The 20,684-nt window shown below is 33.7% G+C and overlaps 2 protein-coding genes and 1 long non-coding RNA gene across 3 annotated transcripts; 1 reads left to right on the top strand and 2 right to left on the bottom strand.

Moving 5' to 3' along the window:
- Positions 1 to 721: 721 nt before the first annotated feature.
- LOC307146896 lies at positions 722 to 5,324 on the bottom strand. Its single transcript, XR_013819183.1, has 3 exons — positions 5,246 to 5,324; positions 2,954 to 2,997; positions 722 to 897 (listed from the first exon to the last, which is right to left on the bottom strand). It is a non-coding gene; the product is annotated as an uncharacterized lncRNA (long non-coding RNA).
- Positions 2,806 to 11,921, top strand: LOC307146881 (catechol-O-methyltransferase domain containing 1). The gene is made up of 8 exons (XM_079851210.1): positions 2,806 to 3,005; positions 4,492 to 4,595; positions 6,068 to 6,198; positions 6,792 to 6,897; positions 6,966 to 7,084; positions 8,411 to 8,465; positions 9,291 to 9,424; positions 9,579 to 11,921. Exons 3-8 carry the CDS (start codon positions 6,094 to 6,096, stop codon positions 9,729 to 9,731), a joined length of 672 nt encoding a protein of 223 aa, XP_079707336.1. The 5' UTR covers positions 2,806 to 3,005; positions 4,492 to 4,595; positions 6,068 to 6,093; the 3' UTR covers positions 9,732 to 11,921.
- LOC307146880 (non-selective voltage-gated ion channel VDAC2) lies at positions 11,072 to 19,336 on the bottom strand. Its single transcript, XM_079851209.1, has 9 exons — positions 19,209 to 19,336; positions 16,694 to 16,765; positions 16,546 to 16,595; positions 16,206 to 16,358; positions 14,842 to 14,894; positions 14,425 to 14,652; positions 13,545 to 13,695; positions 12,939 to 12,996; positions 11,072 to 11,970 (listed from the first exon to the last, which is right to left on the bottom strand). The coding sequence occupies exons 2-9, from the start codon at positions 16,758 to 16,760 to the stop codon at positions 11,879 to 11,881; spliced, it is 852 nt and encodes a 283-aa protein (XP_079707335.1). The 5' UTR covers positions 16,761 to 16,765; positions 19,209 to 19,336; the 3' UTR covers positions 11,072 to 11,878.
- Positions 19,337 to 20,684: the final 1,348 nt, after the last annotated feature.

Here is a 20,684-nt window from a genome sequence, read left to right as displayed (position 1 = left end):
TGCTATGATCACCAAAGCTGCATTTATTTGATCAAAAATGCTGTAAAAATTGTGAAATATTATTACAATGTAAATCAGCTGTTCTCTATGTGAATATATATATTAAAATGTAATGTATTCCTGTGATCAAAGCTGAATTTTCAGCATCATTACTCCAGTCTTCAGTGTCACATGATCCTTCAGAAATCAGTATAATGTGATGATTTGATGCTCAAGAAACATATGATTATTATCAATGTTGAAATCAGTTGTGCTTATTTTTTTATTTTATTCAGGATTCTTTGATAAATAAAAAGTTCAAATGAACAGCACTTATTTGAAATAGAAATAGTTTGTAATTTTATTAATGCCTTTATTGTCACTTTTGAATAAAAACATTAATTTATATATATATAAAAAAAAAAAAGTTTGGTTAGACTTTATTTTAGGGACTCCTAAATACATTAAAAGTACAGAATAATAACATGTACTTACTACATAATATAATAACCATATAGTTTGGCGCATGTAATTATGCATAATTTACTGTTATTTCTAAAGCACATGTAATATGTAACAAGGACACTAATAAAGTGTTACCAAATGTTTTTTGAATAATTGTGAAACAGTGACTTCTGCTTGAAACCATTACAGAAAAACTGTCTTCATTAAAACATTAAAGTGAAGAAACCTCGTCAGAGAACATGTTTGCTCCATCAGGACTAATCAGGAATGTGGTTCTTCTAAATATTGTGTGTGAATGTTCCGTTGCTGGAGTTCCTCTCACTTCAGGAGGAACACGGAGATATTAGAGACACTGCAGACATGTGGGAATACAGGAGACAGAGCGCAAGCCTTCATCTGATCTCTGCTGGCAATAACACGCCAGTGACAGCCCATGAATCTCCTGCAGCGCTGCTTTCCACATAAACACAAAATATGGCATCATAAAAACAAATATAGCCACATCTGACCTCTGCTCTAAATACCACAAATATTGTTTCAGGGGTGAAATCACTGGTTTATGAGCACATGATGTGAACGCCAGCATCAGACGCCAGTGAAAGTTACATTTCAATCAAAAAACTCAGACATGCTTTAGCGTTTACGTACAAAACATTACAGGATGATATTTGGCTGACCTGTATACCTCATAATTCAGTTAATATTATACCAGATATGTCTAAAAGAAGTGCTAGAAAAATAGTTTCCACAAGTTTTTCATCAAAAGAGACCATGAATTTAATAAAGTCTGCCATAAACAAGTGGTTATTGTTAACTAGTAAAAATAAAATGATTACACATATTTTTTTGTTAATCTAAGTAAAGCTGAATAAATGTTAGAAAAAAAATGTGAGATGAAAACTAACTGAAATAAAAAAATATTTCAATTACTAAATTTAAGTGATTAGTAAATTACTAAAACTGAAATAAAAATAAATGAAAGCCAAATAGAAATATTTAAAACAAACAAAAACTATTAAAAATTAGAAACGAAAATAATAAAACCACTAAAACTTGAACTAAAATGAGAATTAATAGTAATAATATAAATAATAATACTGAAAATAACACTGCAATTAGTCATGGTTGAGATAAAAAGTCAATAATCCTTAGTTGAAATTATGACTTGTCATAATTATGAGATAAAAAGCCAAAATTATGATATACTAAATTGAAATTATGATATAAAAAAAATCAAGATTATGACTTAAATTGAAATTATTAAGACAATTTTGACTGTCAATTAATTTTTTTTGTCAGTTTTGACTTTTTATCTTCTAATTATGACTGTCATAATTTCGACTATATCATAATTTTGACTTTTTAATTCTCATAATTTAGCATTTTTGTCAATTTCAATTTAGTAGGTGTAATTTCGACATTTTGTCATTATTTGTACTTTTTAGTCCCATCCCTTTTTTAATCCTCATTTATTGATTCTCATCATCTTTTTAAGTCATAATTATGAGATAAAAAGCCAAAATTTTGATATACCAAGTTGAAATTATGACCAAAAAAATAAATAAATCAAGAATATGACAAAATCAAAATTACGTCAATTTCAACTGTCAATATAAAATTGTCAATTTTGACTTTATATCTCATAATTATGACTGTCAATTTCGAATTTCATAATGCTTGTCAATTTCAATTTAGTAGGTAACATTTTGACTTTTTAGTCATACATTTTTATCCCCTCATCATCTTTTTATGTCATAATTATAAGATAAAAAGCCAAAATTTTTATATACAGTAGGCTACTAAATTGAAATTATGACCAAATAAAATCAAGATTATGACATAAATCGAAATTATTACATCAATTTCAACTGTCAATATTGTCAATTTCGACTTTTTATCTTATAATTATGACTGTCAATTTCGAATTTCATAATGTTTGTCAATTTCAATCGTTGTTCATTTATTCTCATCATCTTTTCATGTCGTAATTATGACTTGTCACGATTTCAACTCTTCATCTCTTGATTCTGATTTCCAGAGCACGCGTTTGTTCTGATCTGACGGGTTAAAGACGGCTCTGGCTGATCTGAGATCAGATCTGATGGTTCTTCTGCTGCTAAACTCTTAACGCCTCTCCTCAATGTGGCCTTTATACGGGCTGAACCCTCTCGACTCCAGCCACTCAATTACAAATACCAGCCTTCAAGATGTTGCCCAATTATCGCTTTCACTGGGCTGATGGATGCCAGCTGGGCTCTCCGGCTCTGGACTGGGTTTCGGCCCATAAGTCACTCTGACAAGCGTCTCTGAAGTCAATCCAGAGGAAAAGTCCATAAAAATGTTCAAGCGTTAAAACGCAGCGCCATCAGGCATGAGTGCCGTCATGCACTTTATAAGAGGAACCCGAGATGAGACCGATCACGAGATCTTCCCATCATGCTCTCTGTCTTCAGACTTCACAGGGAAGGTGATGCGAGTGTGTGTCGGTGAGATTGAGAGTGTGTGTTACCTGCTTCCTGACGTGTTCATGAAGATCGACTGACAGGATCATCACTGCAGAAGTAAAGATATAATTATTACACAATTAATGATTCTGGCCTGAGATGAAACTATCAAAGCCTCTCTTCTGCTCACCGGCTGCATTTATTGGATCAAAAATACAGTAATATTGTTAAATATTATTACAATTTAAAACAGCTGTTTTCTATGTGAATATATAGTAAAGTGTAATTTATTCCTGTGATCAAAGCTGAATTTTCAGCATCATTACTCCAGTCTTCATGATCCGAAATTCGAAATTATGACATAAAAAGTAAAAAGTTTGATATACTAAATTGAAATTATGACTTTGAAATTAAAATTATACGTCAATTGTCAATTTCGACTTGTCATAATTTTGACTTTTATTCTCATTACTTTTAATTTTTGTTATAATTAATGATTCTGGCCTGAGATAAAACTACCAAAGCTGCATTTATTTGATCAAAAGTATGTAATAATTGTGAAATTTTATTACAAATAAAAAAAAAAGACAGTTTTGAATATATATTTGAATATATAGAAGCGTCACATGATCCTTCAGAAATCAGTCTAATATGATGATTTGATGCTCAAGAAAAAATGTATGATTATGATCAGTGTTGTGCTGCTTAATATTTTTGTGGAACCCGTGATACTTGTTTTTAAATCTCATTTATTTTTCAACAGAATCTTATGTAACATTATAAACAACAGTTTTAATCACTTGAATGCATCCTCTCTAAATCAAAGTCTTAATTTCTTTAAAATAAAAAAAATGTACTGACCCCAAACTTTTCCACAGTACCGTACACTAAATATAAAAACCATAATGAACTAGTTTTGCATTTTCAGATGTAAAGATCAGCGAGTATCAGCAAAAGAATATTGTTAAAGTGTGAGGTGAGTTTAGGTTTAAGGCTTTGCTTACGCATCAACACAAGAAAAAAGGTCATGATCACTATACAGTATGTACAGTAAATGCTAGAGAACAGAAGAAAGTGTTTCAGCCAGATGTATTAGAGGACAGCGCCACATGCTGGTCGATATGATGAACTACAGCCAAATCATTCTGCACAAGTTCTCAATATCATCTTTCTTTACATTATATCAGTTATAAGAAGCACTTATTGATTAAACTAAAGGTTCTCAAACCTGACAGCAAATAAACTGGTATCCTGAAATGTTTGATTAAATGTGGGCTAAAGTTTGGACATGCTTTTATAACCCAAATCTCATCAAACAAATATTTGCTACATTCACTAACCAGCCAACTTAGATTTATTCCAGATAAATCGCACAGACTCAAGGTTGCCTACAATGATGGCAAGTTTAATGGCCTCAGAGTTTAATTAAGAACACTAACCTTCATCATTAGGAGAATTATTAGATATATTTTAAATGCAATGTAAAAAATGCACTAAAATGAAAACAGAGATTTTAAAACTTTACTGTTTATTCATTTATCAAAGCTTTGCTCTCAAACAATGGGATTGTGTCATGTTTAATATTCATGATTGGTCATTAAAGCGGACAATCTCCACCCCCCAAAAAACTGGAGCCATTTTACAGAAGAAAACGAGGACATCATCATCATCTCCAGCAAAGAAGAAACCACATAATACTGAGTTACAGTGAGTTATAGCCTTTCATATCTGAATACTGTCCGTCGAGCTGCATTTCACTGCACATAATCGATATACTTAGTTTATGCACTCATGCATGTGTCGAATAATGAACTTCACTTCTTTTATCAATGCATCAGGTTTTGTAACGCATATTTAACGCGATGTATGACCCGTAAAAAGCGCATCAGCATTGCATTATTATTGTTTACTTGTGTTTATTTGACTACAAGCGTCACAAAGGGGAAAACGCATTTTAAACATTATACTAGGGAGAAAATAACAGTACATTAAAATAATGCATTGTTACACACGACGGCTGGCTGTCAATACATTAAACGCTTTTAATAATATTACAAATAATAAATGGAGAATATCCGCGTGTCTGTCATGTGATCTGGATGGCGCTCGTGTCGTAATTCTCCGAGTTTAAGCGCAACTAGAAAACAATAGAGTTTACTTAGATTATACAAATACACCTCTTTGCATAACTTAATCCTCATATTACTCAAAAGTCATGTTCCATTATAAACTTTTCCTAATCTTACGAGAACAATCACATTACTCGTTCAGTACAAGCCAGTTCAGCCGAGCTCATATACTGTGTTTTACGGTAACTGAGTTCATGAGTTCATGTGTGTCTGTTGCTTCACGCTCACCTCAGTCAGATGTAAAGATCTTCAGTTGGAGAGCTGTATTAATAATAATGTCATCTCATAATTTATCCAGAGAAGCGCTTATAGGCTCAGCGATGCTGGGATCGATTTTTATAGCGGGATATTATGTGGGTAAGGAAACCATAGAACTTAACTAAAGCTGAAGTCAATCGTGTGTAACTTTCCGGAAGTTCGTGTACTTCGATTCAAGAAGCCGGAATTAAAGGCGCAGCACCCAATTAATTTAAATAAAACGAACCAATACATTTTCAAATATGCCTGTGTAAAATAGATATCATGTGTTGACTTTTCCCCGATAATCTTTTGTAATAAAAGGGAAATTTCTTCTGTAAAACACTTTTTTAAAGACTTCCTATGATAATGCATACAATAACGAAGAATAACTGTATTGTTTTATTGAATAGAAAACTTAAAAAAATGTAAATAAAAGAAACTACACAAAAAGTTGGAGTCCAAATAATAAAAAAATGCTGGTTTATAAATATCTTAGGATTTTGATACGACGAGTCCAAAAACAGCTTTCATGCTGTAAAAAATAATTATTATTATTAAAAAAAAAAAAATTGCATGTGTAATTACATAAAATACTGAGGTGTTTCAGTGAAAACCAACCTGCTCATAAATGCAAACATCACAATTGTATGTTGAAATTGCAAATAAATAATAATAATTAAATAATTGTACAAAGAAATCGCACATGGAAAAAGATTAAAACAAGGTGTTGTCTTATGAAATGTACACTAGTGTACATAACACACAGTATAGCCAAAAGTAATTTCTTTCTCTGATTTCTTCTCTCTAAAGGCAAAAGCAAATCTAAATTCTTCAGAATGTCGTCGGGCAAAAGTCACGTGGGTAGGAAAGATGATCCAGTGATGCAGTACCTGCTGAACAACTCCCTGCGGGAACATCCGGCTCTCAAAAAACTCCGGCAGGTAAAACTCCTCCTCCTCCTCCTTCTCCTCCTTCTCCTCCTCCTCCTCCTCCTCCTCCTCCTCCTCCTCCTCCTCCTCCTCATCATGATGACCGTCTCACCCTAAAAACACAAATATGTCCAACTCAATAGGGCTCAAAACTGCATATAAGCATTCTAGGTTTAAAGGGATAGTTCACCCAAAAATGAAAATGAACCCATGATTTACTCAGCCATCCTCGGTGTGTATGACGTTCTTCGGTTACACTTTATTTTAAGGTGTTATTGTTACATTATAATTATATATTTAAGTACTGAGTAATATTAAGCAACTACATGTACTTACTATAGGGTTAGGATTTAGTTGAGTGTTAGTTGCATGTAATTATGCATAATTTACTGTTATTACTATGGTAAGTACATGTAACATGTAACAAGGACACTGTAAATTAAAGTGTTACCCATTCTTCTTTCAGATGAAAAGCATGAACTATCCCTTTAATATGGATTATTAAAAAAGTAATTACAAGGTATCACTACTAAAAGATGTTTCAGAGTAATTAACATGCTGTTGTGTTTAGTGAACATCTCACAACTGAAGATGTGTTTCTGTAGAAAACCCTGGAGCACGAGCTGAACGGGATCATGGTGGCCTGCGAACAGGCGCAGTTCATGGCAAATTTAGCCCGATTAATCAAAGCGGAGAAAGCCATTGAAATCGGTATGTGCGTTTCAGAAATACTGTGTGAAACACTGTACGTGTGCTGAACTCAGTGTGTGTGTGTTCAGGTGTGTATACGGGCTATAACGCCGTGAGCATCGCTCTCACTCTTCCCGAAGACGGGAAACTGATCGCTTGTGACGTCAGCGAGGACTTCATCAACATCGGCAGACCCTTCTGGAAGCTGGTGAGTTACTCAAGAGTGGCATAGTGCTCTTTTCACAAGATGTAAAATAAGTCTCTGATGTCTCCAGAGTGTGTGTGTGAAGTTTTAGCTCAAAATACCCCACAGATATTTTTATATAGCATGTTAAAGTTGTCACTTTTTGAGGGTGAGCAAAAACACACCGTTTTTGTGCCTGTGCCTTTAAATGCAAATGAGCTGCTGCTCCCGGCACAGGGGGCGGAGCTTCAACAGCTTGTGTCCTTTTACCTCACACACATGCACTGAACATTTCTAAAACTTTTAGCCTTTTATGTTCAAACCGGAGTCAGACAATGATGGAGAGACTCAAGAAGAAGTGACAACATGTAGAAGCAACAGGACATTTCTGAATGGTTAGAAATGGTAAAAAAAAAAAAAGAGAGAAACTACACAAAAAAGTTGGAGCCCAAATAATAATAATAAAAATGCTGGTTTATTATTTCTTAGGATTTTAATACGACAAGCCCCAAAACAGCTTTCATGTTGTAAATAATATATATTTATATATTTTTTTAAATTGCATGTGTAATTGCACAAAATACTGAGGTGTTTCAGTGAAAATAAACTTGCTCGTAAATGCAAACATCACAATTTTAGGTTGAAACTGGAAATAGTTCAATAATAATAGCTAAAAATTGCACATGGAATTGAAAAAAACAAACAAAAAAAAAACATCTCCAAGCAAGTAACTGAGGTATTTTAGTGACAATAAAACTGCTCATTAATGCAAACATCACAATTTTATGTTGAAATTGTGAATAAATAATAAAATTGGTTCCCAGTTCATGAAAAGCAAAAATAGAGCATTTTCAAAAACTCACTATAATAAAACCCTTTTCTATAAAGTTAATATTTGCTGTATGAACTGTTCAAGCCTGAGTTTAACCAGGAAGAGTCTGCACAGGAAAACCTGGATTTTCCACAATCCCTTAAACTGTTTAATATTGGAGCGCATGTTAATAAAGTTTATCTGTTCTTATATCAGAGACCATAAACCTTCACCACCACCTTTATCTGGGTTAATATTCAAACTGAAGAGACTTTTAACACAGTTAATAAGTAACCATGTTTAACCCCAGTTTGATCTAATGGATAGTCACTCTAATTTATATTTCTATAATTAGCTTTGGATGTTTATTAATTGATTGTCAGTGAATCGCTCTCTGCACCGCACTGTTGTTTTAGGAATAAACTCATTTCTTATGAAGGTTTTGGATCTCTAGGTTCATGTATGTGAGATCAGACTCATTAATTTCAGTTGATTAACATTATAATCCTGTATTTAATAATGTTCTGGAATCTTCTCAGGCTGGCGTTGAGCAGAAGATCGACGTGCGTCTGAAGCCGGCGCTGCAAACTCTCGGTAAGATCTGGATTTATTCAAGCATTGTGAAATTCTTCACATCCGAATCACCTTTAGACTACATTCACATCGCATGATTTCTGACACACCTTTTTTTTTTTTTTTTTTGGATGAACAGCAAAAAAAAAAAGGGGGGGGGGGGGAAGTGAATGCAGAGTAAATCATTGAGATGCTATTATAGATTTTACTAATATTTTTTTATTTCCCCATTTTATTTTTAGTTACAGTTTTAATAGTTTTGTTATTATTATTATTATTATTTTTTGTATATATTTCTGTTTCTTTTTTTTAAAATTCATTTTATTCCAGTTTTAGTTATTTTTGGAAACTTTTTTTGTTTTTGTTTCAGTAAACGTCTATTTCAAGTACTGAAAATGGTTTTAGTTCTATAATATATGTTTTAAGCATCTCTATTTTGTGACTTCAGTGTGAACATTCAGATTGGAATTAACTTGACATGCATCGTAATTGCACACAATTTACCCTTATAAAGTAATAGTGCAATCTGAAGAATTTACATAGAAAAGTGCAAACATTAGGTCTCGTATGATGTGAGATTTGCTTTGAACAGTGACGTCCTGAGACGGGTTTTTCAGTAACATAAGAAATTAAATCATATTAAATATGAAATTTGCTGAGGATGTATGTTATTTACATTTAGTCATTTAGCAGACGCTTTTGTCCAAAGCGACTTACAATTTAGGACAAAATAGTTATGATGAACATACATGTGAACGACCTCGAAACTAAACTGATGTGAGCAGAAGTGGGATTTGCGGTGTGATTATGGACTTTGATAATGTTTTCTTCTGTTTTTGTCATTAGATGAGCTTCTGGCTGCAGGTCAAGCAGAGACGTTTGATTTTGTCTTCATTGACGCTGATAAAGTCAACTACGACAACTACTATGAGAAGTCCCTGCAGCTCGTCAGGAAAGGAGGAATAATCGCTATAGATAATGTGAGTGATCACGTCTGTTCCTAATAACTCCTGAGAGAATTAAAACTCACTTAAAAGTGATTGCAAGGAATATTTCCACCACGATAAAAAACCCGTCATGATTTGTGATGTGTCTGTTAGCGGAGGGCTGAATGACAGTGCTGTTCTCCTTCAGGTCCTGTGGAGTGGTCGAGTGGTGAACCCAAAAGAGGGCGACGTGGACTCCATCAGCATCGATAAGCTGAACAAGAAGCTCCACCGAGACGTCCGAGTCAATCTGAGCATGCTCCCTGTGGGCGACGGCCTGACGCTAGCCTTCAAGATCTAACATGGACCAACATTACACACTGAAGAAACCATCTGTAATCATTCATTTATGTCGCTCGATTGAGAATATGCACTGTAATAATTGAAGTCTGACCATATAAATATGAAGTTTTGTATTCGACTGTTCATATTGCCAACCACTGATTGTCACTGAATTTTTTTTTTTTAAATGTACAATGTATTTGTGGTATAAAATTTTAATAAACAAAATTACGGCACTGGAATCTGTAATATAAAAAAAAAAAAACAGTTTGAATATCATTATTTTAATCCTTAATTTTATAAAACAATAAAAAAGGTCTAAGCAAAGAGTTTTTAGTAAATGATGTATTTTGTCAGTTTTAGTTTTTTAATGTCTATAGATTTCATTCTTTTTTTTTCAGTATTAGTTAATGTCTGACAAAAACAACAAAATTACTCAAATTTAAGTTTGTTTATATTTTAGTACATCAAGTTAAAGGTGCACTGTCACTTTTGGCCCTCTAGCGGTTAAAAAACAAAACTGCATGCATTCGTCTCTGGGTGGCTGCGTATTAAAGGAGAACTCCGGTCAATTTTAACATTGAGCTCATTTTTTTGTCAATTTGGAGTGCTGTCAGTACTGTGTTGCCTACACCATGTTATCCTCTTTTTAAAATTTGCACCCTGTTGACTTCAATGGGGCAAGTTTTAAACCTGCTTTTAGCCTTTTAACATCCTTGATGTGTCATTACAAGTGCCCAGCCAATGTGAGTGAGTTTATTTAGAGTGATCACGGGTGAATCTGACTGCAGTAGATGTGAAAGAAATGGATAAAAATTATGTTATTTAAGCCAGCGCTCATACCTGTATTTACATCCTGCTTTCGGTTGAAGTCCAAAGTAGTCGATTGTCGAGTTGACGCGCATAGGTTTAGTACCTATGATCACGCGCGTGAACTCGGCAATCGACTACTTTGGACTTCAACCGAAAAACAGGATGTAAACAAAGGTATTTGCGCTGGCTTAAATAACATCATTTTTATCCTATTTATTCCTTATAACAACTCTCACCATAGGGAATCAGGGTAAGACAAAAACACGTTTGGGAAGAAACATTGATGTATTACCTCATTTATATTTTGTTATTTTGAACAACACTAGAAATGTTGCCATATCAAGTTGCTAAAATTAACGTGTTTTATATTTTATTTTAGTTAATGCTCTATTTCAAGTAATAAACGTTTGTTTTCATGGTTTTATCTATAACAAATCCAGAAATATTTTGAAATTCACCTACATTTTTATAAAGTGTGAACATTCAGCTTGGCATGAATCATAAAATAATCATACAATTTGAGATGTAGTTAAACAAACAAAACAATTCCAGTTGTAGGACTTTATTGCAAAGGTTGACATACACAAGGGTGTGATTGTGCGGTTCAGCAGGGAAACGCTCCGGTCGCCCTCATGAGTGTTTCTGGAGAGAGTGTGTAGAGATATAACAGCTTCAGCTCTCCGAACATCTCACCAGAGAACCTGTTCAAACATCATCAAGCCTGAACACAGAGAGAGAAGAACTACCACAACAGCCACGGCAGAAATCAGCCAACAAAAGCGTCTGAACAGCAGGTTCATGTGCAAATCATCATTTACATTCAAAAGAACAGTAAAGGAAAAGATCAGGCCAAAATTAGACTTCTGCCAATATTTACAGGGCGAGTGTTTTGAGCATCTTGTGGTGAAGCTTTATGCAGCGTTCTCTACACAGCAGTTAGTTACTGCTCAAAACTGTCATCCATTTTCAGAACATAATTATGTTGCTCACACAGAGATATCATAAGGTTTCAGAAGACTTTGCATTATTTTATATTGTGTTTTTAATGTTGTTTTTTGAGCTTAACAGTCGTGATCAGTTAGTTGTCTAGAAAACCGCTGCATAAAGATTTGTCAAAAGTTATCATAAAGCAGCATAAAGGTTTGCAACAACATGATAAAGAGTAAATAATAAATTACATTTTTGGTGAACTATTCCTCCTAATAAAAATCACCCGTACAGAAAAGCACACACAGATTGAAAGCGCTGGTTTGGAGAGAAATATCGACCGTGCAAATAAATAAGAGACGACAGTTAGGTGTGTGTGACAGTCGTCTGTGTGAGGAGATGTGAGACGCTTCAGACACACACACACTACGCCTCCAGTTCCATTCCAAGACCCAGTTTATGACCTCCAGCGTTAATGCTCTTTCCATCAACCAGACCGGAGAGCGTCAGCTTCACTCCTGGACACACACACACACACACACACACACACACACACACACACACACACACACGTCAGCACGCAAGTGACACACAGGACAAACTCATGTCCGGCTCACATTTATCCCAAAATCAAAAGAGAAGAAATTAAAAGTCATATTCTGTACAAAGAAACTTCATTATTTTGATTTTGGGGTCATGAGATTTACCCAGATGTACATTTCAGCGCTCATGTTGCATATATAGATTATGACAGAAACACTGTCGGTATTAAAGCAGTGCAAGCCTGTGGTTATAATAATGTTGCACTACTGCTTATTAGAAAAAATTCAATAAAACAAAAAATGAAAAGCATTAAAAAAAAAAAGAAAAAAAAAAAAGAAAGAAATTTAAATAAAACAACATTTTATACACAACAAAAAAAATAAACCAAAATATTTTATACAAAATAAAATTAGTTAAAAAAATAAAAATGATACACAACAAAAAAATTACTAAATAATATATTATAAACTATTTCACACAAAATAAAATAGAACAAAATAAAATAATACTACAAATATTTAACAAAATAAAATTAAACATTTTATACACAAAAAATAAAACAATTTTATACAAAATAAAATTAGTTTAAAAAAATACACAACAAAAATAAAATAAAACAAACATTTTATACAAAACTAAAAAATACTAAATAAAATATTAAAACAAACTATTTAACAAAATAAAATATAATAAAACAAAATAAAAAAATAAATATTTTAGACAAAACAAAAAATAAATATTTTAAACAAAACAAAAAATAATAAAATCTAAAATCAAATATTTTATATTAAATAAAAATAAACTAATTTTCTACAAAACAAAAAAGAAAAGAAAATCAAAAAGAAAAAGCATTTTATACAAAACAAACAAAAATCTGAATGGAGCGATTCGTATAACACACTCACATACATACACTCACACACACACACACACACACACTCACCTGGTCTGAGGGTCTGAGTGTAGCCGATCCCAATCATGCTGGAATTATTGACTTTAGCCTGTGAGGAAAACACAGATGCTGTTAAATGACTGAAGCATCTCACTCTTACAGTCAGATTCATGATTCCTGTAGTCCAACAAAGCAATCTGACCACAGAGAGCTGGGCAACTGTATATAATCACAAAATATACTGTTATTTTCCATTAGTTATTTGGAGAAAGCCATTTATATACTGCAAATAATTTATTTATAAATCAAATAATCAAAATGAACAAAAGTAGAGTCATTTGTAATGTTCGTAAGGTGAAACTAATTTAAATTGAGTTTAAATTGTGAAATATCTCCCACAAGTGATCGAAATGTAAACGCAGCAGGTCAGCCGCAAAAACATCAATCATAAACACAGGATTATATATTAACAATGAGGAAAGCTGTGAAGAAGCTGCAGCACACGTCAGACGCGAGTGGAGCGATGCAACAACAAAAACTTGATTGCTCTTATTATAATGAACAGCTGTCTACACTAGAGTGCCCATCATGGCCAGTAAGATCTAGTGAAGCCCAGATTATGTGAGCGAGAGTTTTCATTGGCTCAGAGTAACTCACACTGATGGAGGAGCTGGAGTCCAGCATGTATTTGGCTGCGATGCCGAAGCGTGTGCTGCTGTTCCCCGCGGTCCAGGACAGATTCACTGCCGTCTCCAGGTCATCGTTCACTTTCTGATAAATAGAGCCGCCAAACTCTGTCCCGTCATTCCTACGCCACAAACACAAACACAATCCTGCAGTTTTACACAGAAACAGATCAGTTGCTGCATCATGGTTTTGAGTATTGATACAAATCAACATAAACACTGTGATAAATGCACATAAAAATAATAATAATAATAATATTATACACACATATATATATATATATATAGTTATATATATATATAATTATTCTAAATAAGTCATTAATAATAATAATAATGATTATTATAATTGTTATATTCATCATCATCGTTAATAATTATTTCTTTCCAATTATAACAATTATAATAGTTAAAAAATGTATAATAATGTTATTTATTACTTAATTATATTTAATAAATACATCAAATAAAAATGTTTGGATTTATTAATCATATTTATAAAATTATTCTAAATAATAATTATTAATTATAATTATAATAATGGTTTACAAATAATAATAATGTTATTTATTACTTATAAATAATAATTAAAGTAATTTAATATATTTAATATCAAATAAGTAAATATAAATAGTTTTTATTATTATTTTTATTTAGTAAATAGATTGTTATTAATCATAAATATTATTTTTCGTTATTCCTAAAATTATTATGAATAATTATGTATTGTAAATAATAATAATTGATATGTAATATGAATATGTATGTATTACGCATTATATTACATATGTATATTATATGATTATGTATATGATTAATAAATAATAATGGATTGGTAAAGCAGAACGTACACATTAGTATGCAGCTGGAAGTCTCCGGTCTTGTATCCGATTGCAAAGTTGCTGCGAGTCATTTTGGACTTGGCGGTGTCAAAGGTCATCTGGTAGCCGGCGAGCCAGCCCTCGAAGCCCAGCACAGCCGCCCCGTGCAGCGCAGGACCAGCGAAGTCAAAGTCCACATCACAGCCCACGTTCAGGTATTCACGCTTATAGGCCGACTTCACCTTGCCACTCTTCTTGCTGTAATAATAACACAAAAAAAGTTACAATCCCCTCATCTAAAGTTCACGATGCTCAAGTCACCTTTGACACCATTGGCTTTTGGCTTACTTAGTTGGAGACATTTCATTTGAAACAATCTGAATCGTAAAAGCGCTATATATAAATAAAGGTGACTTGACTTGAGACGTGGCATTTAAGTCATCGTACCCAGTGTTGGGTGAGAAGGTCGTGTCAAAGGTCAGCTTCAGTCCTTTGGTGATCTGTGAAACACAAATTATGATTATTAGAGCTACACAATATATTGAAACGCCTGCTAATCTCTGCGTCTGGCGGTTTCGTAGGAAAACCATCGCTGTAGTTTCGTCTGAGTGAAAGAAACGTGCTTGTATTCTACAGGATGAGACCTTTCCAGTGATATATTACACATCTGAACTGTGCGACGTTTTCACAGATTCCTATTACCGTTATGATAAAAGGATATGAATGAAATTGTGAAAAGAGATTTGTAATTTGTAAGCAGCATTTGTAATCCAGATTCTAAGCTTTTAAATGACACTTGATTTGGATTTTATATTTGCGAATCAGCTAGACACTCCAGCTGAAAGGGTTAAACGTAGAAAGTGAAATAATCTATAAATAATGGGTAAATAATCTGCAAAGAGTGATTTCTAGCTGAATTTTTTTACTTTATTTTTTACTATAAATGTTTTAGGGCTGTGAAACGATTAATCGCATCCAAAATAAAAGTTTATGTTCACATAATATGTGTTTGTACTGTGCATAATTATTTTGTATATATAAATACACACACGCATGTATACATTTAAGAAATATTTACTTAAATATACTGTATATATATATATATATTATATATATAAATAACACATTTTTCTAAAATATATACATGCATGTGTGTGTATTTATATATACAAAATAATTATGCACAGTACACACACATTATGTGAACACACTTTTATTTCAGATGCGATTAATCGTTTTACAGCCCTACAAATTTTACTCTAAAAACATAAAAACTAGCAATCAAATGTTTGGAATATTTAAAGATTTTAAAAATGTCTTTAAATTAGTTTCTCATGGTCACATTGATAATAATCATAAATGTTTCTTGATCATCAAATCATCATATTAGAGTGATTTGTGAAGGATCATGTGACACTGAAGACTGGAGTAATGATGCTGAACATTCAGCTTTGATCACAGGAATAAATTACACTTTACTATATATTCACATAGAAAATAGATATTTTAAATTGTAATAATATTTCACTGTTTTTACTGTATTTTTTCAGCCTTGGTGAGCAGAAGAAATTTTCAACATTTTCTTAAAAATTCCAAACTTTTGACTGGGATTCTTAGGATTTACTCTTCCAGGCCTGAAAATTCCCATATTAATTTTTTTTTATCCCATAACACAGTTATTCTCTGTATGTGTATCTTTCAGGAGATCTTAATTCTCCTGCCAGGCTGTTGTTGAAAATAATAACTTGTTATTAAGTGACTTTCCTGGTTAAATAAAGGTTAAATAAATAAAATAAAAATAAAATCTGCACCTGGTCCTCGACGGTGATCTCCGTGCCCAGCGTATTGTCCGTGTTCCACTTCTCCGTGAAGGTCAGCCCGTACTCGGCCCATTTATACTTGGTCTCCAGGTTCCCACTGACCTTGTTTGAGTCCATGTTAGACGTGCCACATGTTTTAAACTCCTAATGAGGGAAAAAAAGAGACAATATTGTATTATACAACAGCCTGCATGACCTAAATGATAAGGTCAGGTAAGGTCATTCATTTAGATTTTGCTTTAAAATAACGATCATGGATGAATTGTGCACAGAAAGACCAGAAAATGTGAATTAAGAACACAAATAGTGTAAATTCTGCTTGAGCACGTACCACTCCGTTAGCAGACTTGGTTTTCACATCAAGCTTCACCATTCCAAAACCTTTTCCGTTCGAAAAGACACAAGAAAATATGATGCAATATGCATGTTTAGAATAAATAAATAAATGTTTGCACAGCCGAGGAAGTAAAGAGCGTTACCGTAGCCTTTATTGAAGACGTCCTTTGCAGCCTTTCCAAGGTCTGCGTATGCTGGAGGAACAGCCATTTTATCTGAAAACATGATGAAAAACAATGATTTGTGTGATATTAGTGGTGTTTTCTTTTCTCACACCGTGTCCTAACTAAACGCGATAAAAGGTTCTTCTCCATGTTAATCCGAGTGTTTGTCCTGACCAGCCGCGACGGCGACACGCGACGATTCTATTTCAGAAACGGTTTCTATTTTTCTGCGACGAACAAACACAAAGTGTGGCGATGATAATCTCAGGCACTGTTTATGTGCTTTATTTAATGTTAAAAGCGTGTAATGTGACTTTGAATATAATTTAGTGCTCCAGCTTTGAAGCTGTAAAAGCAACAGTGGATAATTCACCTCAGATCTTCAAATTAAACAAATGGAAACAAGAATGTTCAAACTGTGAACAAACAAGTGTATTCTTTGACAAAGATTGTTTTAGTAACTCAGCCTATGTATTTTTAATAATGTTTAAATGCTGTAATATTTGTGAATCTGATTATGTAGCACTTATCCATTTTCTTGCGATTGCCGCCAAGATTACTCTCTGGTGCCGCGAGACTCTGCCCACAGGCTGTTCTGATTGGCTGACTCCACCCACACACTGTTCTAATTGGCTGACTCCGCCCACACACTGTTCTGATTGGCTGTGGGTTTTGATTGATTTTGATGCATCTCGCAGTCGTGTCTAGTGTGGACAGAAATTATTTGTCACTGAAATCTTATTGCACACGGTGTCATGCTGAGTGTTAGTGATGTGATGAAACCTCTAGCACAAGGTTTTAAAGTGCCTTTATTATGCTATTTAAAAGTTCCTAATGTTGTTTTAGAGTCTCCAACAACAGGTTTACATGCATTCAAGGTCAAAAACACTTTACATTTCTCATAATAATCATTGCAGCATCAGCTCTTTTCTCTCAGTGTCTGAAACGCTTCGTCTGCAGATTCAGTCTCTCTAAACCCCGCCTCTCTGAGAGCTCTCTGCTCTGATTGGTCAGATGGCTCAGTCTGCTGTGGTCGGAATCGAAGTGCTCATTATCATATCTGAATCTCAGCTCTTGATCACAGTGATACGAACAGTGAGGATGGCGTGGGTTTTACCGTCTCAATCTCAGAAAACAGCGTCTTCTCCACACGAACAACACGAACCAAACTCTTCCAGTCTCAGATACACTACAGTGTTTGAGGGCGGGGCTAAGAGACGCTGCTCAGCCAATCAAGACCAGAGGCTGACATTATGCAAATTAGTTACAAACCTATGTAGATTCAGCAGGAAGTGAGACTGGAAAGTCTTTGCAGACCTTTTACATTCACAAACAGCTCTATTACACACTGCATGAAAGGTAACGTCCGAAAAAGGCCTGATATAGGAGCATGTGTGTGTGTCGTCCTGCAACATTTGTGCTCCAGACATCAACGATTCCTCAAATCATGTGTTGTTGAGGAACTGAACAGGAAGTGAAACAGCTAAAAAAAACTCGTTGGATCATGTGGTGAGAGTTTCATTATGAGATCAGGTGTGGTCAGAGTAAACACACACACCTTCCAGTATCAGGACAGAACGAACAAACCCTGCGGGAATATGCTGTACTCACAAAGAATCCCACAATGCAATGCGTCCTACAGTCCCTTCCATTTCCAGAATGTCGTTCATTTTACTGAATTATTTTATCACTCATCATAGCATTAAATTAAGACATTTCTACACAAAACTGAATTCAAATACCTACAATTAAACAACTTGACAAAATTACAGCACCATATTATTAAAACATGCAAGTGTCTGGAGTTCATTAACTCAATCCAAGAAAATATCAATAATAATAATCAATGCATTTTGATGCTCCATTATAAACTATAAAACAGAAACATTTTAATTAAGTTTTATTAGGTAAAACAGCACTAGAGGACAATAATCAAACTAGGCAAACTGTCTGCTGTCACTAATTTCCTTGATAATTATATTATATTTTAAATAAAAATAACATTAATAAAAAAAAATATTTATTTATTTTAAATAGACAACGTCTGACATTGACCCTATATTCTAACGTTAAATGTATTATTATTATTATTGTCCATATATGCCGATGTTTATTTGTTACACGTAAAAAAAAAAAAACTGCAGGTAAAAGTAATTTCTGATAGAAATTATTAATTTATATAAGCTATAGAAGAAAAAAATAATGACAAAAATATTAAGAGATTAACTTAATAGCAAAGCTCAATTTTATAGAGATAAACATATACGCACTAAGCCGGTCTGGCTCGAACCAGCATATAAATTAAAAACAAAATCCGCCGGTCATCCGTCACTCTCTGACCGGACCGAACCGAGCCGAGCCTGGCCTGGAGGCGCGCAGGGTTTCGGTCCGAACCTTCCTGATCAATCGTGATGTTCATTTTAAAGCCCAGCCAGCCTAACATGAACCTCAAACACAGAGACAGGAGAGTTGTAAAGGTTTAAACTGCACTAACCAGAGAATGCAGGTCGAACCTGTGCAGCAGAACCGGGCCGCGGCTCACCGGCGACAGATGAAGGAGACTCGAGTAACGCTAATGCTAATGCTAACACAACAGCAGCATCAGGACCTCTGAGACCTGCCGCAAATAATGCCTGACCTAAATTACAGCTTCAGCAGCATAGATATATAAACATAGATTCTCCGTTAGTGTATATCATTTTCTGACATTTACTTTATATTCTAAATGTATTAATGTACTTATTTATGTCATTAAAAACGTAAAATAACGGCAAATCTTCTGCTAACAGTCATTTTCTGACAATATAACAACAACTGGACACTTTTCTGAATTTGTAAATTTTATTAATGATGGCAGACAAACAAATCTAGACCATCCCGAATCTCGCTTGTATCCACCAGAACACAATATTCCGCTTTTTTCAGCCTTAACAAAAGTCCATAAGAGGCTGAATGACATTTTCAAGCACTTCACAGTGAAATAATCTACAGCAGATACTCTTGTTAAGCAGCGTACGGAGTGTTTAAACCATTTTAAAATTAAGTATATTAAATATATGGCGAGTCAGAAGATGAAAACAGCAAACGATGTACCTCATCCCCAATGTTTTCTGTAATTTGCTTAATTTTTTTAATGCTTTTGATTTAGTGTTACATGCCGCAAAGAAGGGAAATGTCAAGAGACGTTTTAAACAGATAACATCATAATACCACAATTGAATCATAATTCTTTATCTCACACATGAGGTCACTCAATCCTCTGTGCTCAAAGAGATCTATAAATACACCAAATTAAAATCCTAATGACCTAACACAGAAAACCTCATCAAAACTAGCCCTGATTACGATGAAACACGGTTCACTCCGTTAAGACATGAGATAAGACGAGCACAGGGAGATTCTTCTGTTTGACCATCAGTCACATACTCGTTTGTAAACGTTCAAAAAGTAACAAATACCCTCATAAACAGTAAATCTGAAAATAAATCAGAGCATCAATGACAAAAAACGTTTGTATAAAGGCTAAGACACGTACCATTGGCAACTGGAATGATGCTGTTAGAAAACTTCCTAAGTTTGGCAAGATTTACTTTTCAAAACACTCATTAAAATTGGGGAAAATGTACAGTAACAACAACAAAACCGAGAGTGAATCTCACAAAACCTGTCAGGAACATGTCCAGGTCATACTTTACTTTTAAAATAATACAGATTACATTTGTAAAATGCCAGTAACACTTTACAATAAGGTTCATTAGTTAATGTATTAACTAACAATGAGCAATACATTTATTGCAGTATTTATTAATCTTTGTTAATGCTAGTTTATTAAAATACAGCTGTTGATTGTTTCATGTTAGTTCACAGTGCATTAACTAATGTTCACAAATACAACCTTTGATTTTAAATAACGTATTAGTAAATGTTGAAATTAACATTAACTAAGATTAATAATGCTGAAGTATTGTTC

This window comes from Squalius cephalus (assembly GCF_949319135.1).
Source record: "Squalius cephalus genome assembly, chromosome: 19".
NCBI lineage: Eukaryota > Metazoa > Chordata > Actinopteri > Cypriniformes > Leuciscidae > Squalius > Squalius cephalus.
Note: the sequence above shows the minus strand (reverse complement) of the source record. Positions and strands in the feature narration are given on the sequence as shown.

What these genes read in the sequence shown, in the direction of transcription:
- LOC307146880 (XM_079851209.1), bottom strand. Translation starts at nt 16,760, where the DNA reads ATGGCTGTTCCTCCAGCATACGCAGACCTTGGAAAGGCTGCAAAGGAC. An exon ending in CCAAGTCTGCTAACGGAGTG is followed by an intron (nt 16,359 to 16,545) that starts GTACGTGCTCAA and finishes TTCCCTCATTAG; the next exon opens with GAGTTTAAAACATGTGGCAC. An exon ending in TTCCAGCTGCATACTAATGT is followed by an intron (nt 13,696 to 14,424) that starts GTACGTTCTGCT and finishes TTTGTGGCGTAG; the next exon opens with GAATGACGGGACAGAGTTTG.
- LOC307146881 (XM_079851210.1), top strand. Translation starts at nt 6,094, where the DNA reads ATGTCGTCGGGCAAAAGTCACGTGGGTAGGAAAGATGATCCAGTGATG. An exon ending in CTCTCAAAAAACTCCGGCAG is followed by an intron (nt 6,199 to 6,791) that starts GTAAAACTCCTC and finishes GTGTTTCTGTAG; the next exon opens with AAAACCCTGGAGCACGAGCT. An exon ending in GGAGAAAGCCATTGAAATCG is followed by an intron (nt 6,898 to 6,965) that starts GTATGTGCGTTT and finishes GTGTGTGTTCAG; the next exon opens with GTGTGTATACGGGCTATAAC.